This window comes from Mus caroli, unplaced genomic scaffold, assembly GCF_978045245.1.
Source record: "Mus caroli unplaced genomic scaffold, Mus_caroli_1 scaffold_16, whole genome shotgun sequence".
In the NCBI taxonomy this organism is placed as follows: domain Eukaryota; kingdom Metazoa; phylum Chordata; class Mammalia; order Rodentia; family Muridae; genus Mus; species Mus caroli.
In genome coordinates, this window is record NW_028227271.1 from 28,022,144 (window position 1) to 28,044,858 (window position 22,715).

The 22,715-nt window shown below is 56.7% G+C and overlaps 2 protein-coding genes across 9 annotated transcripts in view; one reads left to right on the forward strand and one right to left on the reverse strand.

Annotated features, from left to right (window-relative positions):
- Positions 1-47: 47 nt before the first annotated feature.
- Positions 48-20,104, forward strand: Scrib (scribble planar cell polarity protein). 7 transcript variants are annotated; one of them, XM_021182979.2, is made up of 38 exons: positions 48-882; positions 2,350-2,467; positions 2,566-2,644; positions 2,742-2,831; positions 2,921-2,977; positions 3,063-3,126; positions 3,226-3,300; positions 3,366-3,510; positions 3,914-4,032; positions 4,627-4,826; positions 4,900-5,066; positions 5,149-5,279; positions 5,375-5,500; positions 6,226-6,390; positions 6,913-7,290; positions 8,173-8,235; positions 8,753-8,842; positions 9,324-9,401; positions 10,150-10,473; positions 10,578-10,658; positions 10,737-10,994; positions 11,831-11,941; positions 12,024-12,317; positions 12,391-12,579; positions 15,391-15,501; positions 15,576-15,632; positions 15,777-15,851; positions 17,172-17,234; positions 17,721-17,804; positions 17,960-18,058; positions 18,168-18,327; positions 18,404-18,551; positions 18,634-18,819; positions 18,897-19,039; positions 19,111-19,148; positions 19,267-19,341; positions 19,593-19,644; positions 19,728-20,104. In XM_021182979.2, the coding sequence occupies exons 1-38, from the start codon at positions 724-726 to the stop codon at positions 19,871-19,873; spliced, it is 4,998 nt and encodes a 1,665-aa protein (XP_021038638.1). In that variant the 5' UTR covers positions 48-723; the 3' UTR covers positions 19,874-20,104. The 7 variants fall into 7 exon arrangements, with proteins under 7 accessions (XP_021038638.1, XP_029325784.1, XP_021038639.1 ...); XM_029469924.2 differs by having other exon boundaries at positions 5,152-5,279; XM_021182980.3 differs by lacking the exon at positions 19,267-19,341.
- Positions 20,105-20,294: 190 nt separating this feature from the next.
- Iqank1 (IQ motif and ankyrin repeat containing 1) overlaps positions 20,295-22,715 on the reverse strand; it is a 37,092-nt gene continuing 34,671 nt past the window's right edge. For both annotated transcript variants that reach the window (XM_029470066.2, XM_085831364.1), the window contains 7 exons: positions 21,799-21,938; positions 21,650-21,704; positions 21,447-21,539; positions 21,098-21,206; positions 20,900-20,993; positions 20,691-20,825; positions 20,295-20,620 (listed from right to left, as the gene is read on the reverse strand). In XM_029470066.2, coding sequence (XP_029325926.1) covers positions 20,317-20,620; positions 20,691-20,825; positions 20,900-20,993; positions 21,098-21,206; positions 21,447-21,539; positions 21,650-21,704; positions 21,799-21,938 — 930 coding nt within the window. In that variant the 3' untranslated portion in view covers positions 20,295-20,316. The remainder of the gene's footprint in view (positions 20,621-20,690; positions 20,826-20,899; positions 20,994-21,097; positions 21,207-21,446; positions 21,540-21,649; positions 21,705-21,798; positions 21,939-22,715) is intronic.

A 22,715-nucleotide genomic window follows, 5' to 3' on the forward strand; every position in this document is an offset into this window, starting at 1 on the left:
GCACCAGGGACAAGGAGGGCGTTCAGCCTGCTGTGCAGGGGTGAACAGGAGGGACGGGGTGGACAGGCCTTGCTTTATCTTCCTTTGTGGGGAGTGCTGGCTTGCAGCCTTGCTCACGTGAGTAGCTTTGAGAGCTGTCTGGCCCCGAGATCTGTAGGACCCAGGGCCAAGAGAGCATTTTGTGGGCGGTCTGGTGTCTGAGTTGTTACGCCTGCTAGTACGGGTCACGCCAGAGCGAGGCCGGAAGTCCCGACATGCTCCGCGCGAGACCGCTACGGGTCGTCGGAGACGCCACGCCGCGTGGCCCTTTGGGAGCTGTAGTTTTGAGCAGAGAGGGCGGGCCTAGGCTTCCCGGCGGGCTGCGCGGCTGGGCGGTTGTCGCGGGCAGCGGCGGCGGTTCCGGCTGCGGTGCTGCGGGCGGATGAGCTGCTAGGTGAGCAGGCCGGGCGGGATGCGGAGCCGCCGCCGCGCCCCCAGCGCCTAAGAAAGCGCTGCCGGGTCAGGCCGCGCTGCCAGCTGTGTGCCGCCGTCGGAGCCCACAGCTCGTATTGAACGCGGGCCGAGCCGAGCGCCGACCCCGGCCGCAGTCCGGGACCCGGCTGCCCGCCCCACCCCCGCGCGCGCCGCTCCGCCCGCGCTCGGCGCTCATGCGGGCCGAGCCCCGCCCCCCGGCCCGAGCCCGCCGAGCGCCTCCCGAGCCCGCGCTCACTGCCTGCCCGCATCATGCTGAAGTGCATCCCGCTCTGGCGTTGCAACCGGCACGTGGAGTCGGTGGATAAGCGGCACTGCTCGCTGCAGGTTGTGCCAGAGGAGATTTACCGCTACAGTCGTAGCCTGGAGGAGCTGCTCCTCGACGCCAACCAGCTGCGCGAGCTACCCAAGGTGAGCGGCCGCCGCACCTGCTGCCCCGCGCTCAGTTCTCGGGGTGGTGTATGACTTCTGGGGCAGCCGGCTGGAGCGAGATCTCAGCAGGCGCTGCCCGGGCTGGGCACCGCAACCTCCAGCCGGCCCTGCAGGTTCCTACTGGTCAGAGCCCCGCCCCAGCCAGCCCCACCCTCCTCCAGCCGCCGGTGTTGGCACCTGGTGGCAACCTGTCTGGGGACTGAGTGGATACTGAACCTAAAAGGGGAGCCAACAGAGAAGCTCGTGAGAGCACAGGAGGAGGATGGGTCCAGGGTGCGAGACCGACCCTGGTTAGCAACTGTTACAGCTAGTTGGGCTACTTTAAGGGTAGGGAGTTGGTTTTCTTGCACTGTGTTCTGCCTTCGTTTTGGGAGGAGAGGTTTGCAGTGCTGAGTGGGACTCTCCTAAGATAGTTGCAGTGTCAGATCTATTCTGTCATCGCTTAGCGGAGAGCCCACCTTTCGCTGTCTGTGTTCCTTCCTGTCGGGTTTGTTGTTGGGGTTTTCGTTGTTGGTTGTTCTGAGGCCACACTAGAAAGAAGGCCAAAGGAGGCAGGTTATGTAGGATTTACTTTTCTGAGATAGGGGACTCAGTGGTCTGATATTCTTGCAGGCTGGTGGCATTGGGGGTGTTCTTCATAGACCTTTATGGTATCCGTGTGTGAATCTTGGACATTTTGCACTTGTGTTTCTCTCTGGTGCCTTTTGTTGTTGTTGTTGTTATTGCTTTTTTTGTTCTGTTGTTTCTTGAGACAGGGTTTCCCCTTCGTAACCCTGGTTATCCTGGAATTCATTCTGTAGACCAGGCTGGCCTAGAACTCAGAGATCCACTTGCCTCTACGGGTACTAAAGATGTGCACCACCCACAACCCACCCCGGTGCTCTCTGGTGTTTTTATTGTTGTTCTCTCTTTGCCAAGCTCTTGCTGTTCATTGTTGGGGTTCCTGAAGAGCTCCAAACTCCTTTAGAAGAGGTAGTTTGGGTAGTCGGTAGGACACTGAGAGTGACTGACCCATAGGGCAGAGGGCAGGGGCTATCCATTTGGGAGCTGCTGATGTCTTGCCTGGGGCATGTTATCTGGGTGACATCTGGGTAATAGTGAGAGGTGGGCTTTCCGCAGAGAGATAAGAGCGCGTAGGTCTGACAGTATCTTAGGAGAGTTCGCCTCAGCAGTTGCAGAGTATCATTGCAGAACAGCAGTGGTACATGTGACAAATGACACAAGGGGGACCAGGCATCAGGTGGGCAGGGATGTGTTTTGCAGGCTTCTTTGTCTGGTTTTTCAGCACACTGGGTATCAGGGCTAGACCCGCAGAACCTTGTGTGACCTGGGATACAAAGAGGTCCAGGACCCTGTGGCCATGATCCTCCTGGTTTGGAAACTCTCCCATACCCATAGGGCTTTGGCTGTAGAGCCTGTTCCCCTGATCACATCTTCTGCCTACAGCCCTTCTTCCGACTGTTGAACTTGCGAAAGTTGGGCCTCAGTGACAACGAGATCCAGCGGCTGCCTCCTGAAGTGGCCAACTTCATGCAGCTGGTGGAGCTAGACGTGTCCCGGAATGGTAGGGGGGGGGGCTGGGTGGCACTCCGTGAACATAGAGGGGAGCGTAGGAGCTCCTGAGGCGTGCCATCCTCACGGCAAACCCCTCTCCGCACACAGATATTCCTGAGATACCTGAGAGCATAAAGTTCTGTAAGGCTCTGGAGATTGCAGACTTCAGTGGGAACCCCCTGTCCAGGTAAGCGTTAGCCCACAGTGTGGGTTGGCTCTTGGCCATGGCAGGGTCTAGAGCTCTTCCGTGAGTATCTGAGGCCTGTGTTGCTTTGTTTCTCCAGGCTTCCGGATGGCTTCACACAGCTACGCAGCCTGGCTCACCTGGCCCTGAATGATGTGTCCCTGCAGGCACTGCCTGGAGATGTGGGCAAGTGAGTGCCCCTTGATGAGTGGATATGGGTATAGGCAGTGCTTGTCTTGGTTCTGCCTTCCTCAGCCCTGGCCCTTGGTCTCTTTTCAGCCTGGCCAATCTGGTGACCCTGGAACTCCGGGAGAACCTGCTTAAATCTCTCCCTGCGTAAGTTTGGAGCCTCCACCCAACTGTGGTAGAGCTACGCTGGGGCGTGGCCTAAGTGGCCACATGCAGATGTTGTCTTCTGTAGGTCCCTGTCTTTCCTGGTGAAGCTGGAACAGCTGGATCTAGGAGGCAACGACCTGGAAGTGCTGGTGCAGTGAGGGCTGCCTGGGGAAGCAAGGGTGTGCTGTGGGGCAGCTGCTGCTCCTGGGTGTCACACTGCTTTCTCCTGTCTTTGTCCATTCTTGCAGCCTGACACCCTGGGGGCTCTGCCTAACCTTCGGGAGCTGTGGCTAGACCGAAACCAACTGTCAGCGCTGCCCCCGGTAAGTGAGGGTGGGACTGGCTTTATCCCCTACCTGCTGCCCTTTGACCTTTTGTCTGTCTGCAGGAGCTAGGCAATCTGCGGCGGCTGGTGTGCCTGGATGTGTCAGAGAACAGGCTGGAGGAGCTGCCTGTGGAATTGGGTGGGCTGGCACTGCTCACGGATCTGCTGCTTTCCCAGAACCTGCTTCAGCGGCTGCCAGAGGGCATCGGTCAGTGTGCCACTCACCAGTGACCTCTAGGTGCCAGAGAGGGGCTTGGGCTAGGATCTGACTTAACCCAGGTCAGAGGTGTCCAAAGAGGGCAGGTTCAGTAAGCTAAGGCCAAGATCAGATAACCACTCATCCAATTAGTACTCAGGCGTCAGGGTAGTTTGTGATGAAAGAATTGGGATGTAGGTTTCCAAGGACCAGGGGTGGGGAAGAGTCTTGGAAGCTGAGCGAGTCTGCAGTAAGAGGGGTGGGGGTGGGTATGGTAAGCATAAGAAATCTTGGAGACCCAGAGAAGCCCACTGTCACTGAAATGTGGGACCAGGCTATGGCCATTCGGAGGACCCACATACTCAAGTGCGCTTGACCTGATTTCAGTCTAGTCACCATGTCTCCTTGATGCCAGGTCAGCTGAAGCAGCTGTCTATCCTGAAGGTGGACCAGAACCGGCTGTGTGAGGTCACTGAGGCCATAGGGGACTGTGAGAACCTCTCGGAGCTGATCCTCACGGAGAACCTGTTAACGGTAGGGCAGCCCCGAGGCACCGAGCCTCTCAGGGAGGGTGTGATGAGCACGGTCAGTGCACCTGATGGCAGTGGCATGTGCTGCTGGTGGCTTATCCCAAGGGAGGGGCTTGCTAGGGCACTCTTGACATATGAGATTGCCTTGGATCCACAGGACCAGACTAGAGATGTCTGTGGTAGTGTGAGTCTCAGACTGAGAGACAGTAGCGTGGAACTTTCCCACAGTCATGGTAGTAAGAGAAGAGGGTGATGAGGAAACGAGCAGCAGGTGTGAGTAGCAGGTACCTCGAGTAGTGGAGGAGGCACAGAAACGTGGCCTTGGTAGGCTGAGCTGGGTGGCTATGGGTGAGGGCCAGAAAGGACAGTCTGGGTGTCAGGGAGCCTGGCGGGGTGTATGCTGTCCTTAAGGGGGAAAGGTGGAGGAGGGTGCCAACTGGTTCTATGTCTGGACCCCCTAACCATAGTTGCTTTGGGCTGTGGGGAACCCTGATAGCTATGGAGTTCGCCTTAAGGGAGACCTTTACTTTCCCAAGGCCTCCCTTTTCCTCCTAATCAGGGGTTTCTCTCAGCCTGAGACCCTTCCTTTGCGCGGCAGGCCTTACCCCACTCGCTGGGCAAGCTGACCAAGCTGACTAACCTCAATGTGGACCGGAACCATCTTGAGGTGCTGCCTCCTGAAATCGGAGGCTGTGTGGCCCTTAGTGTCCTCTCTTTGAGAGACAATCGCCTGGCTGTCCTCCCTCCTGAGCTTGCCCATACGGCTGAGCTGCACGTGCTTGACGTGGCTGGGAACCGGTGAGTGTCTGTGTGACCCCTGGGGTCCAGGCGGCATCCTGCTGTAAGCTGACTGTGCCCTCCTGGCGTCCAGGCTGCGGAGTCTGCCGTTTGCGCTCACCCACCTCAACCTCAAGGCACTGTGGCTGGCTGAGAACCAGGCACAGCCCATGCTCCGCTTCCAGACTGAGGATGACGCCCAGACGGGTGAAAAGGTGCTCACCTGCTACCTGCTGCCCCAGCAGCCCCTGCCAAGTCTCGGTAGGTTGCTGTTGGCTGGGCCCTGAATGGCGGGCGGTGAAACAGAGAGCCCAGCATGGGTCTCTGACTCTGCCTCCCACAGAAGACGCTGGACAGCAGAGCAGTCCCTCAGAGAGCTGTAGCGATGCCCCTCTGAGCCGTGTCAGTGTCATCCAGTTCGAGGACACCCTCGGAGGTGAAGAGGATGCTGAGGAAGCTGCGGCCGAGAAGCGGGTATGAAGGGGTGGGGACTGTGGGCTGTGCACTTCCATCCCACCCCTGCCTGACCCCTTCCCGGCCTCTGTTCCTCATCCCTGTCCCCATGGCAGGGCCTACAGCGTAGGGCCACACCTCATCCCAGTGAGCTCAAGGTGATGAAGAGGGGCATTGAAGAGCGCCGGAACGAGGCCTTCGTCTGCAAGCCTGACCTCAGCCCACCCTCGCCTTCAGAGGAGGTAGGCGAGAAGAGATCAGGAGCCCTGGGTGTCCATCCGTCCTGGCAGTGGGAGCTATGAGGGCAGAGGCTTCGTGAGGGAGGGGCCTGCAGATGAGCTGGTGAATGGATCTTGAACCACACGGGCAGGCAGCTGCTGAGGGTTGTGCTGGACAAAGGGTGCAGGTGGGTGGCTCTCATGTAGTCCCTCCCTGTGGAGTCAGAGGAAGGCGTAGCCTGGTGAGGGTGTCCCAGGGCCAAGTGCTAGGCACGCCATGGTGGCAGAGGTTGGGCTGAGGGAAGGCTTTATTCCCTTCATTCTCCCACCTGAACCTGGGAAGGAGTTAGGTGCTAGAACAGGGCAGGTCATTTGTTTATTGTGGAGCTTCTGTTGTTGGGGCTGGGGCATGCTTCTAGGTATCTAGACAGTGGCTAGATGCACAGGATGTGCGTGTACCAACTGTGCATGGCTACTCCCAACTTAGGGCGAGAACTCACTTGAGGTTGATGTCCTCCCAGGATCTTAGTATTTATTCTCCTGAGTCTGGGAGAAGGCATTGCCAAGGTCTGAGCCATAGAAGCGTGAGCATGCAAGACTGGATTCAGACTGGGAGTGATTGTAAGAAGTGAGCCTGCTGGGGCTGGGGCTGTTAGGGCCAGGGCAGCAGGAAGCCTAGGAGATCTGCCACACGGGGTAGCCTCTGGGTAACAAACTTCTGTGCAGCCTGACATCACCACTTGCTGTAGGAGAAGAGGCTGAGTGCAGAGTCTGCCTTGAGTGGAGGCTCTGTCCCGTCAGCAAGCACAGCCTCGGAAGGTGAGCCTGAGATCCTGCCGGCTGAGGTACAAGGGTTAGGCCAGCATGAGGCCATGCCTGCACAGGAGGAGTACACAGAAGACGACTATAACGAGGTAAGAGCAGACAGGAAGAAAGCCCGCGGGGCAGAAGGGCATCCGGGGGTCAATGCTGCTCATCCTATCTGTGTGTCTCCCAGAGGCAGCTGTGTGATTGGGGCCACACCAGTTATGGGTTGAGCAATAATGAGATATTAAAGGGCATCCTCTGGCAGTTTTGCAGAGTGCAGTACAGGGCAGTGGTCCTGAGGGTTCCTGGGAAGGGGGTTCTCTCAGCCAGGCTCAGTACTGTCAGATTTAGTACCTGTGGGCTTTCCCTAAACGCTATCCCCCACTTCACTGCCCTGGGTATAGTGTTCCCCTGCTAGCTCTTTATATGTTGTTAAGTTTCCGTTTGCATTTCCATGTGTGTCTGGGAAGAACGGCATCTTCTGATCTTAGCAGCTGAGTTCTCTGTGTCTCTCTACACGTACAGTGGGGACTGGTCAGCCTCAGGCTGTTACCTGTCGGCCCCATAACTGGGCCCTGAGAGGATTGAGCCAGGGCCAGGCTGCCACCCTCATCTTTCTTCCCACTCAGCCCACAGTGCACTTTGCAGAGGACACACTGATTCCTAGGGAAGACGGTGAAAGTGAAGAGGGGCAGCCTGAGGCTGCCTGGCCGCTGCCTAGTGGCCGGCAGAGGCTCATCCGCAAAGACACACCCCACTACAAGAAGCACTTCAAGATCTCCAAGCTCCCACAGCCTGAAGCTGTTGTGGCCCTGCTGCAAGGGGTGCAGACCGACAGGGAGGGCCCCACTGCAGGTTGGCACAATGGCCCACACACACCTTGGGCTCCTCGAGCCCATGAGGAGGAAGAGGAGGAGGAGGAGGAGAACAGGGATGAGGAGGAAGGCGAGGCCACCACGGAAGAAGATGACAAAGAAGAGGCTGTGGCTTCTGCTCCCTCTGTCAAGGTTTGTCATTCATACCCCTATCTGACCCAGGCTCTGCTGGCTTGTTAGCAGGCTGCTTTGGAACCTGGTGGGTAACAGCATGGAGGACATCCGGCCCTAAACTGACAGGCACAGGCAGGCCCTTGTCCAGCTCCTTGGCTGTCAGGAGAGGGGTAATGAATGTGTTTGCTGTGATCGGCCTTGCTTACCATTTAGTCCTAGGATTCCCTGCCATTGATCTTCGAAGTTCCTGGCAGCTCCCTGGGCCTACCTGGTGGGGTCGGAGGCCAAGGGCACTTGGAAGCTGAGGGTCCCTCTGTGTCCTGTGCGTTTCGGGGGAGTCTTAGACAAGGTCCCCCTCAGGAGCTGCTGGCTCTCTCAGGATCCTTCCTACCTCGGCCAGCCTAGAGGCCTTGCTGCTGGCCCATGGCTCATCCTGTGGCTCTTGTGCCTTGACAAGTCTTTTTGGGATTGCGGCAAATCTGTAGGACAGTGGCATCTCTTATCCTTGTGTTTGATTTCGATGTCTCAAAAAGAGCTTACCCACTCATTGGGGACTCGTCAAGGCCAGAGAAAGCCCCAGCTATTAAAAGTCCAGCCCTTTCCCGGAGAGTATAAGCTGTTAGTATATGATCTCTGGGAAAATTCTGGGCTTAAGTCAGAGACAGCCAAGAATAGACCTGGCCCTCTGGAGCCTTCATCCAAGCCACACTATATATGTGGTCTGCAGAAATGCTAATGATTTTACACACTTGGGAGATCTAGGGGGTAAGGTCCTGACTCAGATCACAGGGGCTTGATGGGTCTTCCTCTGTCCTGTCTACTCATGGTGAGGGCTGGGGAAGGTGGTGGCACTTCCCAGCGGTGGCTAACCTGCATGCCTCGCTGCTCCTGTCCTAACAGGGGGTGTCGTTTGACCAGGCCAATAACCTGCTGATAGAGCCTGCTCGCATTGAGGAGGAAGAGGTCTGTACTGCTCGCTGCTGCTCTATGCTCTGGGCCCGGGGCTACTGCTGACTTTTGCTTCCTGGGCTGCGGGCTCTCACTTCTTCCCATGTCCATGACCCCCCAACTCACATCCTCTCCCAGAAGAGTTCCTGACAGCTGCCACAGAACTGGGGTTCTGGTTCCACTTCCCTAGGGCCTCCTGGTCCCCACACTGGGGCAACCTGCCCTGTACGGGATGAATGGTGGTATTGGGCCATTTTCACATCCTCCTGTGAGCTGTGAGGTATCTTTACATACAGGAGCAAGGCCAGGCTTCACTTTCTGGAGGACAGCTAGCTTTGTACTGCAGGAGCTAGCTCACAGAAGTTGTGCCTGCCCTTGAATGGCAGGAGCCTCCCTGCTTCTCTCTGCTACCCAAGTGAGCACAGATACCCAGGGATGAGCTGATTGCAGTGTCTGCAGCCAGCCCTTCTGCTGCTGCAAGACCAGGGCATCACGGCTCTTTTCAGACATCTGTGTCCACTCTTGTTTCCAGTTAACACTCACGATCGTGCGGCAGACGGGGGGCCTGGGCATCAGTATCGCAGGGGGAAAAGGCTCTACCCCCTACAAAGGAGATGACGAGGTGAGCATCTGCCATCCAGTAACCAGTCTCCAGTCTCCTTGAGCCCTCTCCTGCGCACACCTGCCACTCTTGTCTCAGGAGATGTCCTTTAGAATGTGCTGCGTGGGTCCCCCAGGGTGACAGGTCAGAGGGTGGTCATCAAGCAGGGTAATAGGAGTCCGAGAATAACTAACAGGGCAGCTGAGCTGTTTCCTCTACAGACAGCTCTGGGGTCAGAAAAGTCTCTCGTAAGCTTGACTTGTGTGTTGTAGCTTCATGAGCGAGAGCCTTGCCAGCACTGAGAGCAGCCCTTCTGGCCTCGAAGCCTGCTGTTCCTTACTGTATTTGGGGTCTTGGCATCATCTCCAGAGCGTAGGCCAGGGCTGTCTTTGTAGAAAGTAGTTCTCTTACTGTCCAGTGGCCTCTGCACCCCTCACCCCATAAGGAAATGGTTCCTGCCTCTGCCTGTGCTCTTGTGGACTGGTCCCCACTTTTCCTCTAGGGCATTTTCATCTCTCGAGTGTCTGAAGAGGGCCCTGCAGCCCGTGCTGGAGTCCGAGTTGGTGACAAACTTCTTGAGGTAAGTAGTGACCCCTTGCCTTGCAGCAAGGGACAGCTGTGCCCTCTAAGGTCCGTAGAGTCCTGAGTACTCAGACACTTGGATGTCTCCATCTTCCCCAGAAGTCTAGGGCCCAAAGATAACCGGGTAAGGCTATTGCACTCTTAATCAGTAGGCTTAGAAGTCCCCCACCAAGTCCTCTCTCCCTCTGGATCTAGGTCAGTGGTAGATCCCTGGCTTACTGTGCATGACACTGTGGGTTTAGTCTCCATTTCTACAGAGGATGGGATAGTTTAAAAAACAAAAAAGCAGCCCTCGGGGTTGGCAAGAGGCTCCAGGCAGATTCTGAGTAGCCTGGTGGGGTCAGACCTCTGTGGAAGCCCTGGAGGTTTCTGTCTGGCCCCTTGGCCATTGGAGAGCTCTTAGGATAGCTTTGACCTTGCTGTGGAGACAAGGATGAGTGAGGCAGAGGAGGGCTCTGGGGCTCCCAAGGGGAAGCTGCTGTTCCTCGTGCTTTCCTGCTCAACTCTAATCCCAGGTCCACCTAGGAGCGAGCGACTGGGGCTGGCAGCTTAATACCTTCCGTGTTCTCTGCCAGGCAGATGACAGGTCCTGAGAAGGAGGCACCAGGATAGAGTGGTTAGCCTGGACCATGGCATGGAAACAAACACGGAAAGAGCACACACACACACACAGTCTGATGTTAGGCCGGCTGTGTCTGGAACTGGAAGCTGATTGTGCCATGGCCGTGGCCTTCTGTTGCCCACAGGTGAATGGTGTAGCCTTGCAGGACGCAGAGCACCATGAGGCCGTGGAAGCACTTCGGGGGGCAGGTGCTGCTGTGCAGATGCGAGTGTGGAGGGAAAGAATGGTGGAGCCGGAGAACGCAGTCACTATTACCCCCTTACGTCCTGAAGATGACTATAGTCCCCGAGAGTGGCGGGGAGGTGGCCTGCGCCTTCCCCTGCTCCAGCCTGAGACTCCTGTACCCCTCCGTCAGCGCCATGCTGCCTGTCTCGTGCGCAGTGAAAAGGGGCTGGGCTTCAGCATTGCTGGTGGAAAGGGCTCCACACCTTACCGGGCTGGTGATGGGGTGAGTTAGTGGTGTGTGGGGCATAGAGGGGGCTATCCCTGATGGGCAGAGGCATGTCAGATCTCCAGTATCGTGGCTTTAGTGTGGCTTCTCCATCCTTACAGGGCATCTTTATATCCCGCATTGCAGAGGGAGGGGCTGCTCACCGGGCAGGCACTCTACAGGTTGGCGACCGTGTCCTCTCGGTGAGTGGGGCCGGGTGTTGCCTGACTAATGCTGTTTGTTTGTCCTGCTTCCCCTCTCTGATGTGAGTGTCCCTGCAGATCAATGGAGTGGACATGACTGAGGCACGGCACGACCATGCTGTCTCCCTGCTGACTGCTGCTTCCCCTACCATCTCCCTGCTTCTGGAGAGGGAGACTGGAGGGACTTACCCACCTAGCCCTCCCCCCCATTCCTCCCCAACCCCTGCTGCTACTGTTGCTGCTACCGTGAGCACTGCCGTCCCCGGGGAACCTCTGCTACCTAGGCTGTCCCCTAGCCTCTTGGCCACTGCCTTGGAAGGACCATACCCTGTGGAGGTGAGACACCACCCACCCATGTCCTGCTCAGTCCCAGGACCCTCTGTCAGCAGTGGTGTGGTCACGCTAGGCAGAACGAAGTACACAGCCTTTCTTCTTTGTTAATTGCAGGGGGTTTTTCTTATTTATTCTTTTCATGTATTACATCCCAAGTGTAGTTCCTCTCCTTCCAGTCCTCCCTCCCTCGCCTCTTCCTATCTCCCCGCCATCCCCTCCTCTTCCTCTTCCCTTCAGAAAAGAGCAGGCCTCCCAGGGTCTGCAACTTAGTATACGTGCCATATCAAGTTGCAGTGAGACTAGATTCATCCCCTCAATTAAGGCTTGAGGAGGCAATTCAGGAGAGGAAGGGGTCCCCAAAGCAGGCAAGAGTCAAACTCAGCCCCCGCTCCTATTGTCAGGAGTCCCACAAAAACACTAAGATATGCAACTACAGCATCCACAGAGGACCTAGCTCAGACCCACAGAGGCTCCCTGGGAGCCCTTCTGAGCCCTGGTTGGTTGATTCTGGGGGCTGTTTGCTTGTGGTGCCCTTGACCCCTCAATACACAGCCTTTCTGCACAAGCCCAAGAAGCTAAGGCATCCCAGTCAGCCTCCGTGGTGTTTTCCATTGTACTGCCCAAGCATAATCGTCTGTCAGTAGCCTGCTGTTACATGCTGTAGTCCGGAAGGATGTGTAGATGTTGGGCTATGTGCATATCTGGGTAGCAGACTGCCCCACAGATAGGGAGATGGGCAGCATAGGCCCGTCCTTCCCGTCCTTGCAGAGCCCATGGCCAGTATGTTGGTCCCTTTAACCCTTGCCCTGTTCTGACTGAGGTCCACCCTATGTCCCCAGGAAATCTGCCTGCCCAGGGCTGGTGGCCCATTGGGGCTTAGCATTGTAGGAGGTTCTGACCACTCCAGCCACCCGTTTGGTGTCCAAGATCCCGGTGTATTCATCTCCAAGGTAAGTAAGCCTGGCAGGCAACTCTCAGGGCAGCCGCCATCACTGCAGCCCGGTCTACTGGATTCTCTCTCCTACCCTGCAGGTGCTTCCTCGGGGCCTGGCTGCTCGCTGTGGCCTTCGGGTTGGGGACCGCATCCTAGCAGTGAATGGGCAGGATGTTCGGGAGGCCACACATCAAGAGGCAGTCAGTGCCCTGCTCAGGCCCTGCCTGGAGCTGTGTCTGCTTGTGCGGAGGGACCCACCACCCCCGGGCATGCGGGAACTCTGCATCCAGAAGGCCCCTGGGGAGAAGCTGGGTATCAGCATCCGTGGAGGTGCCAAGGGTCACGCGGGGAACCCCTGTGACCCTACAGATGAGGGCATCTTTATCTCCAAGGTGAGGGCTCTTTCTTCATGAGACCGTACGTAGATAGGTGGCTGCTGCTGGTCTCACACTGTTCTTCCTACAGGTGAGCCCCACAGGAGCTGCCGGGCGTGATGGGCGGCTGCGTGTGGGGCTGCGGCTGCTAGAAGTGAACCAACAGAGCCTGCTGGGCCTTACCCATGCGGAGGCAGTGCAGCTGCTGCGCAGCGTGGGCGACACCCTTACCGTGCTTGTCTGTGATGGTTTTGACACCAGCACCACCACAGCCCTGGAGGTTAGTTGTCTACGCTGGGGACTAGTGCTGACCTAGCATTGACCTTTAGAGTCTGCACAGTACTGAGCTTTGTGGCAGTGGTGGGTACTGTGTCTAGTAGGCCCTTTGCTGGTCATTGTACTGGAGGCTGTGGTCTGGGCAGGTAGGCAGTGCAGAGGTGGGTGTGTCTGTCCGTGTGATTAGTTCCTGAGAGAAGGTCTCTGAGAAGGCAGTACTTGAGAGCATGTGGCAGCTGGCTGAAAGGACAAGGAGCCCTGCCCAGTCCCCCTGAATCTGACCTCCCAAGGCAAAGGTAGCTCCCTAGCCCTGCTGGCCCTTAGGGTACCCCTCTGGCAGTCCCTTGGCAGAGCTTACTCTCACTTTCTGGTCACTGGCTTTGTTTTTGTATACCACAGGGCATGGGCACAGGGTAGAGAGAGCAACTATTGTTCTCTTGCTCCCTGGAGCAGAACAAGAGTATCCAGCCATCAGCACTAGGCCTAGGCCCAAGAGGCAAGCGCGCTCTGGACAGGCCTCCCTCTAGGCTCTCCAGGTGCATGCTTCATCATTGTCCTGCTTTCTACCTGCAGTCCTCGGGACCCCTCCACATCTTCACCTGTAGGTCCAAGTGGGTCTTGAAGGGACCTTCATGTGCACTGGCTGCCTGCTGTTCCCAGACATCCTTGTGAGCCATTCTGGTCTCTAGTGTATTGGCGGCTGTATTACCACTCCCTGTCGGGTTTATCGCTTCAACCTTAGGGACGTGCAGACATCCTGGGTTGGTTGGTCTTCTTGTAGTAAATCTTTGGATTAGTGACTTCCTGTCAGATGCTGGCAGAAAGATACCCTCTGGCCACACACCCTGCACTTTGTCCCGGACGAGCTTGTGAGCATCACTTGGATGGCACACAAGTTACTTTGTCCTCCCATCTAGATGGATCCTGGGCCAGATGGAGCCTCTGTGAGGTGCTACTCCCTTGGGCTGGAGGTTGTCCTTGTCCCACTTCTCCCCAGGGGACTCCTATGTCCTGGGGAAGAAGCTCGGATGACTTCAACATAAAGAAAACGCTTTTGTTTCCTTACATTAGCATGCGTATTTAAAAGTGCTGCTTCATGCAGACTTCAGTTTTTGAGTTCGGAACAAAGCTCTCTGGAAAGAGTGAGGACCTCAGTGTTGGAGCTGCTGTGGTCCTGGGTCCCTTGGCTATGCATGCATCTGGTCCCTGCTGCAGTAACCTAGGCTGCTCCTACAGTACACAGGAGGCTCATGAGTGTAGGGAAGCAGCTGTGTATCTGTGTGTGCTGAGGCCTGCTAAGGCCTGTCTTGGCTGGATCTTCGTCTGAATCCTGTCTGAAGAGCAAGGCTAGTGAGAAGCTATGGGCCCCTGAGAGCTGACCAAGAGCCTTTGAGGAGCCCTTTCCTGTCCATGCAGTCTCTGCTATAACCACGGTCCCTTCCATCTGTCTCAAGATGCCTTGGCTGCTCTTTTGTTGCAAGTGCACACCTTCACATCTTCTGCCGCCTGACGGGGAGTTCACCCTGGGCCTTGCATGGAGCTCCGCCCACCCGCCTGCAGCCTGCCCCGCGACCCCCCTTGGGCTTCCCAGCCTGAAGTTTTGCTTCCACTGAGCTTGTGCTTTCACTGAGCTTGTGCTTTCTTGATGCTTCTGGCTCCAGGGTTTGTTTGAAACAGGTCTCCCTGTGTAGCCAAGGTTGGCTGTCCCCTAAGCCCTCTCAGGTGGCAGTCACATTTGTGTGCCACCATATCCAGCTGTGGTTCTGCCTCCCTTTGAGAATGCGGTGCTTTGGTTGCCAACATTCACAGAATTTATGAATTAAGGCTTTTTCTTTAGAGCTGTGTATGGGTTCGGATTTTATTTTTGTTCTGATTTTTAAAAAGTCAGGATCTCTTATGTAGCTCTGGCTGTCCTGGAACTCATTAGGTAGACTAGAGTGACCTTGAACTCACCAAGACCTACCTACCTGCCTCCACCTCCCAAGTGCTGGGATTAAAAGTATTCGCTACCACACCCAGCTGTTTTGTTTTCTTCCTTCCTTCCTTCCTTCCTTCCTTCCTTCCTTCCTTCCTTCCTTCCTTCCTTCCTTCCTCTCTCTCTCTCTCTCTCTCTCTCTCTCTCTCTCTTTTTCTCTTTTTCTCTTTTTCTCTTCTTTCTTTTTCAGTAATTTTTTTTATTCACTTTATATCTGGATCACAGCCTTCCCCACCCTTACAAGTCCCTCTCCCTATTGTCCCCCCACCCTTTGGGTACCACACCACCCTGGGACATCAGGTTCCAGCAGGACTAGGCACATCCTCTCCCAGAGAGGCACAACTAGGGAGTGCAGGTAGGTGAGCGGGATTCAGAGGCAGGCAACAGTCTGAGTCAGCCTCCACTCCCATTGTTAGGGGGCCACATAAAGACCAAGCTGCAGGAGGTGACTCTCCCCTTACAGTGTTTGTGAAGTTTCACTCAGCACCCAGACTCTACCTTCTAGGTGCAGCCTACCCATCTGGGAGTGACATTCTGCTGCCAAGCCTTTGTGATGGCCATGCTTCCTTTGTCCCCAGAGTGACCACACTCAGCTTGTTTTATCCCCATACCAAGCAGTATGGCTGAGCATAGCTGCTTTACATTCCTGTCATGTGCAGACATGACCGACACCCACAGTAATACCATGAACCTAGGACCACAAATCCTCTTTGTCCCTGGAAAGCTGGGGACACAAGGGTCATGGGTGGACCAACAGGTTGTTGAGAATGTGAGGTCTTGGGTCCAGGCCTCAGCCTGCCTCAGAAGTGGGACCTCGCCAGCCTACTTCTTTCCTTTCAGGTGTCCCCAGGTGTCATTGCCAACCCATTTGCAGCAGGCCTTGGCCACAGGAACAGTCTGGAAAGCATTTCGTCCATTGACCGGGAACTGAGTCCTGAAGGCCCAGGCAAGGTCAGGATCAAAGTGGCTGGTAACCTGGGACTGGCTCTGAGCTACTAGTTCCTGACCGTCTGCTCTGCCTACAGGAGAGAGAGTTGGCCAGTCAAGCCCTACCCTGGGATCCTGAGTCTGCAGAGACCACGGTGAGTCCCACACTGGCCTAGCTCAGAGCCCAGGGTAGACTCTCCTGTCAGGACATTGCAGTGGTGAACACTTCCCAGAGGTGGCAGGCAGCCACATCCCTGGAATGTAAATCTCTTAGCAGTGTGGTCCACTCTGTTCTCCAGGGTCGGAATCTAGAGCCCCTGAAGCTGGACTATCGTGCCCTGGCCGCCCTGCCCAGTGCTGGGAGTTTGCAGAGAGTAAGTGGTGCATGCCGGGTGTTACACCATGGCCTGTCCCTAACCTGTTGTCTGCCTATCAGGCTTTTCCTTGTCTGAGGGAGCTACTGCTGCTGCCTGTGTCCCAAGGCCACCATGCAGAGAGCTTTTGTCTTAGATCAGGCATGGCTTGTAGCTATCAAAGCTGTGACGCTGCCTCCCAGCTAGGCAGCATTTGAGGTTTTTGTTGTTCTTGTTTGGCAGTGAGGATACAGGATGGAGCGAGCCTCTTGGATGCACTAGTCAGGCAACCACCGCTGACCTCCATGTCCAGCCCTTGGCTGTCAGGCTCCTCACACTGGGGCAGTTACGATTCCCTCTCATAGGTGCAGAGGATGGCCTTTGAAAGCCCTAACCTCTTCCCTAGTATCTACCCCCAAAGAGTTGGCCTGGCAGAGCTTAACCTGCTTCAGGCAGGCTGCCGGGAAGAGGAGGCAGCTGTCATTCCTCACAGCCATCCTGGAGGGGTCTCATGAGTGGTCACCATGGAGCGGGTGGGCTGAAGCAGCAGCTGCAGCCTGTGGAAGGAGACCTCATGGGTGGGGGAGACTGAGCAGTGCTGACAGCTGGTCTGGGAGTGGCCACTCGGGCCTCGGGAGGGATGTGGCCTTCAAGGCAGTTGTGGGCCTGAGGACAGGCAGAAAGGACATTTGGTCCCCATTGTTCTCCGGGAGGTTTGCAAAACTATCATTCCCAGAAGATGTTGGGAGACCATTGCCAGAATGTGAGTGCCCAAGGGGTGGGCTTGGCCAGGACAGTGCGTGGCGGGCGGGGCGGGGCGGGGAGGATAGGAAAAGGTCAGGAAGGGCCTGGATGTCAAGTAACACATTTGGATTTCTGGGTGCTCTCTCCCCTCCCCAGCCACTCTAGCAGAGAAACCAGCATGGGTTGAGAAAGGGAGCAGCAGGTCTAGGCTGAGATGCTTCTCAGGGTCAGGTACCAGTGGTGGGTGCACTTTTGGGTCCCAACTATCTAGTTTCAATCTGTTCATCTGTTCCCAGCTCTCCTTGGAGAACTTAGGGCTGCACCCTTGGCAGTAACACACTGCTGTGAGCAGGCACCTAACTGTCAAACCTAGGCCCTGGGGAGAGCAGAGGAGGCTAGGGCCTTGGAGAAGGAAAGTCCTTTATGGAGGCCTCCTGGTCATCCAGGCCTAACTGGTGACACCCCTGGACTGTGGTCAGGTTAGGACACACAGGAGCTGTCTCTGTGCTGCCAGGATAAATGCTCAGACCCGTTCCTTCCCTGGTAGACTGCTAGCCTAGGTGACTCTCCTTTCCAACCACTGCCTTCTTCCTCAAGGGACCATCTGTGACCACTGGAGGGAAGATGACTGAGGCTCCCTGTTCCCCTGGCAGTCAGCAAGTGAGCATACCAGTTACAGGTGCCCCACTGGGGCAGCAGATGGGTACTGGTATGCAGGGTCCTTTGGGGTGGTGGTGTCATACTTTTTTGTCCAGGGATACCTTTCTGATTAAACCTGACCTTGATGAAGGCAGGGACACTGCTGGAGTTCAGGCATCCAAAAGATGAGCATAAGATTGTTTCTGTACAGTTGCCCTTCGTGTCTATGGGTCCCGCCTACTCCCAACATCCCCACTTCATGGAACAGCATTCCTGACGGTGCATTACAGGGTGGGGGTGGGCACAGGGCCATTCCCGCCTAGCTCCTAGCCTCAACCCTGCCAAGATAGATATTTGAATGAGTGTGTCCTTGTAGCCTGCCTTGTCTCCAGCGTGCTCTCTGTCTTTCTCTTCTCCTCCTCCTCCTCCTCTTCCTCCCCTTCCCTGCTTTCACTCCTGGACCTCTGATCCTGCTCTCCTCTGCCACTGTTCCCTTCACCTTTACAGACAAAACCGGGGGTGATCCAGCCATTGGCTCAGGCCTGGCCAAGGAACTCCCCGGCCCCCAGGGGCAGAGGTGGTCCCTGTTCTGTGAGTGTCCTATTCCGTAGTGGGTGAGGGTGGAGCAGTTGCTTCCAGAGCACGATGGGGGTGGGGGTCAGCGGTGGTTGGAGGATACAGAGGTGGGTCTGGGCAGTGGCTGCACTGGGACAGCCGCCCAACCTCACTCGTGGGTGTTTCCCCAGCCACCCTCCCCTGATGAACTGCCAGCCAATGTGAAGCAGGCGTATAGGGCCTTCGCAGCTGTGCCCACTGTGCATCCTCCTGAGAACAGTGCTACCCAGGTATGTGCGGTGGTGCCCTGCTGCTACTGTGTGCTCTATAGAGTGGGCACCCAAGGTGAGGGCCCCAAGAGAAACAGCAGCCAAGTCTGAGGGCCCACTCCCCCTCTAGCCTCCAACACCTGGTCCCGCAGCCTCCCCAGAGCAGCTGTCCTTCCGTGAACGACAAAAGTACTTCGAGCTGGAGGTACGGGTGCCTCAAGCAGAGGGTCCCCCAAAGCGCGTGTCCCTGGTGGGTGCTGATGACTTGCGGAAGATGCAGGAGGAGGAAGGTGAGGAGCCTAACTTGAGGAGAGGCCTGGGTGGAGTGATGACCTAGCCTTGTCTGATATGTCTTCCTGTCCACAGCTCGCAAGCTGCAGCAGAAGAGGGCGCAGATGCTTCGGGAAGAAGCAGTAACCTCAGGGCCTGACATGGGGCTCGCCTCAGGCAGGGAGTCCCCAGATGATCAGCAGGAGGCTGAGCAGCCCTGGGCTGTGCCAAGCCATGCAGGGGGGTGAGTACAGGAGGCCAAGCCCCACTACCTGGCTTGTCTGCTTCATCCCCTTTCTCACAAATAGCCCTGTCTGCTGCTCCAGCCCTAGCCCATCATCACCCCCACCCCTGGGAGGCAACGCCCCTGTGAGGACAGCCAAAGCTGAGCGACGCCATCAGGAACGGTTACGCATGCAGAGCCCCGAGCTTCCTGCCCCGGAACGGGCCCTGTCTCCTGCAGAGCGACGGGCTCTAGAGGCAGAGAAGCGAGCTCTGTGGAGGGCAGCCAGGTGAGTGCCTCCCTACCGCCTACCAGACCACGCACATACACAAGGTCCAGTCAGCAGCATCCTCTTTGGTTCCACAGAATGAAATCTCTGGAGCAGGATGCTCTCCGTGCACAGATGGTCCTTAGCAAGTCCCAGGAAGGCCGTGGCAAGAGAGGACCCTTGGAACGGCTGGCTGAGGCCCCTTCACCTGCACCCACCCCATCACCCACACCATTGGAAGGTATGTGTTTCCAGGGGCCAGCGGGGCTCCACCTGCTGGGAGAACTCCTAACTCTCTTCTTGTTCCCTTAGACTTCGGCCTCCAGACCAGTGCCTCCCCTGGACGCTTGGTAAGGAGCCTACATCTAAGACCCTTCCCCCGTACTGTGGCCTGAGGCAGCAGGGCTCTAGACTCCCCCAGCCTCACCTCCCTTGCACTCTGCCTTTCCCTCATGCTGTCTTTTCAAGCCTTTGTCTGGAAAGAAGTTTGACTACAGGGCCTTCGCAGCCCTGCCCTCTTCCAGACCTGTGTATGACATCCAGGTACTGGAGGCCGCTTGGCCCATCTGCACGCTCCTCCCAACCCATCCTTGCCTGTCCCCTGCCTTCCTCCAGTCCTTTCTGTGCTTCCTACTGTTTCCTGTATGTGGGGCCTCCCTACCCACCTTGTTTTCAGCCCAGTGTACTCTGACCAATGACCTAGGCTCTGTGGGCCTAGCCCCTGACAGCCATGCCTGCATGGGTAAGTTCAGGCAGGTCTGGGACCTGCCCTGACCAGCTTGTCTCCCCATCAGTCACCAGATTTCGTGGAGGAGCTGAGGACTTTGGAAGCATCTCCCAGTCCTGGTGAGTAGGCGCCTGTCTGGGGTGAGGGCCCTATACCCAGAGTTTTGGCTGCCCTTGGCTCACAGCCTACCCTGCCCTACCAGGCTCCCAGGAAGAAGATGGAGAAGTGGCCTTGGTGCTCCTTGGCAGGCCCTCACCTGGCGCTGTGGGCCCTGAAGACATGACGCTGTGCAGCAGCCGTCGGTCTGTGCGGCCAGGACGCCGGGGCCTGGGCCCTGTGCCCTCCTAGGGCCAGGTGCCTCCCCAGACTTAGGGTGGGGAGCCTGCCAGCTTCATCACCTCCCTTATCCCAAGTCTGTTAGCCTTGGTGTTAGCATTTTAAAGAGACCCCCTCAGGAGTTCTGGCTTCTGATTAACTGCCCCATAGCCGGGATCTCGTGGCGAGACTGTAACTAGTGATGTTTGTACAACCAAAGACTCTATTTTGTGGTTTAAGAAGAATAAAGTTACCTACGTTTTACCTTCTCTTGTCCTTTTGTCCTGCCTGCTCATACCGATCCTCCTGCCCTGTGAGCCCCAGTGGTCAAGGCTGCCTTCCCATATCATCCCTTACACTGGCACCAGTTCCCTAGAGCATTTAAAAGCCACTGTCCTCTAGCTTGGGTCCAGACTGGCGGGGGCTATGGAATTGTGCACATAAATGCCGTAGGCACACGCTTTATTGGGGTGTGACTAGAACCTTCCACTGGGCATCTGCACACGCACTGGGAGCAGGGTCTGCAGCTGGTCAGCTGGGGGCCACTTAACTTGGGTGACAAAGAAGAGGCGGAAGTTCTCTAGGCGAGCCTCTTGGAACTGGGAGGGGTCATACTCAGGTCCGTCTGTTGGCCGAAGCAGTGACAGATACCCTTCCTTTGCCAGCAGCCCACGATTCAACAGGGCCTGCGCCAGGCCAGTCTGCACGACCTCCAGCTGTTGCTGTACTACTGGGAACAGGTTCACTTGACGCAGGTCAAATACCAGTGGCTTCCCGTACCTGTAGGTGTGTCTGGTGAGGAGGCAGGTAAGGCCCAGGGCGGGGTTGTCCTGGGCCCTGCCTGACACACCTGAGTGCCCCCAGGAGAGCCAGCCGAATCCTCTCAGGTCTCAAGTGCTCCGGATTTAGGGTGTCCACATAGTTGGTGTCCTGGTATCTCAAGAAAGTGGCTGCCTGGCCAGAAGGGTCGATGACAAGAGGCCACCTGAAGGCAGCCACCTGGTCACTGCAGTCTATGGGCCCCTCTGACTCATACCCACACCCAGCCTGGGTACTGACCGTCCATCGGCTCGGATGCGGTCCCCTACATCCTTCATCAGCACGTCATGGAGCTCTGTGACCCGGCACTTGAGCCCAGGTTCTGTATCCTCGTCTGTGGAGGCGTTAGTTGCAGAGCATGGGAGATCCCACTGCTAAGTCCCCACCCTGGCATTGCCTCTTCGGGTCCCCCAGCTCCCCCCCCACAGCCCTGCCCACCCTCCGGGGTCTGTTCCCGCAGCTCCAGCCTGGCCATGGCCAGTGTCTCCTCAGCCTTCTGTGCCTCTTGCTGCAATCTGTCCACTTGGACCTCTGCATCCTTGATGGCCTAAAGAAGGGGTCATGCTGACCATTGCTCTCCCCATCACCTCAGAGCTACCGCATACTTTGTGGAAGGGTCAGGGTGGCATTGGCTGCCCAGACACATGAGTTAGTGCCTGCCAGGACCTCCTCTCCTGGCTCTATCCATGCCCCCAGGAAGGTTTGGAGGGCAGAGATGCCTGCAATTTCCCTTGGAAGGGGAGCATCATGGGAGATGTGGGGAGCGCAGTGTCTGATAGGGCCCCACCTGTAGTGTGAGTTCAGTATTTCCCATGAGCTTCCTCTCACACTTGTCGTGTTCCACAATCCTCCGATTGAGCTCACAGTAGGCCTGCTGGAGCTGGTGGGCAGAGAGGCTTTACAGACCCCAGCAACTCGCCCCCCCACCCTGATCTCTCAGGCCCTCCCCGTGGCTCTCCTTCCTGCAGAGAGGCCTGGGTCACAGATCACCTCCTTTTGACACTTCTGCTGCTCCTTAGCCAGCTGCTGCACCTTGATGTTGATGCTGCAGAGGAAAGAGGCAGGCTGGTCAGTCATCCACACCATCAATGGTCCACTACCTCCAACCCGGCCCCAGGCACGCCCTCCCCTCTGCTCACCGCTTGGCCTCATTCTCCTTGTGCTTCTGGGCCTCCTGAGCACGGCGCTGCTGCTCTGCCTCCATGTTCTTGAGCATAGCTTCTGTGAGGCTCAGGTCCCATGACTGCAGCACGCTGGCCACCGCGGCCAGGGAGGCCACCTAGTGACAGGGCATTTGGTGCTTAGAGCCATGTGTATCCTGAGTGTTCTGTCAACCTGGGAAGGAGACACTAACATGTCAGAGGATTTGAGAGGGGAGGGTGTCATGGCTGGTAACTGATAAACCATAGGCCAAGGCCACCGGTCCCCCTGGGCTCACTATCCAGATTCAAGCAGACCCAGCTCTAGTGGCAGAGCCTCCAGGGCCACTTTTGTCCCTTTCCCTCTCCCTCCCACTCATGCAAAGCCACCAAGGCCTCTAGGCTACCCACACGACAGGCACAGTCACTGCTGTCTGAAGCTGCTTTCATCTGCTGGTCTACCTGAAGATCTGCCCTTCTAGGACACAGCTCCTATGAGCCACAGAGACCCCAGCCTTTCTGGGTGTGATGTACGCTTGTAATCATGACACTCACTTCCTTGCCTGAGATGACGCTCAAGGGGGTCACAGTAAGAACGGGGATGATGGAACCTGGCAGACTTGGCCATCACCCATAGATAGTGGAGGAGAGATGGAGAAGGGTTTACAGTAGAGGGCTGTGAGCCTCTGTAAGGCTGGGGACATGGCTGACCTGTATAGAGTACATCTCTCCAGCCCCCTCGTGCTGGGAAGTCAGCCTGTCTGTTGACCCCCCATCTCATTGGCTTCATATTCAAAGCCCAGTAGAGACAAATGCAAAATCTGTCACATCCAACTGCTTTAAGTGTAGCCTAAGTTTAGTTTTAGAAACTCAGTGACTGCCTTGCCTGCTTCTCGTACCCTACAAATCACCACCCA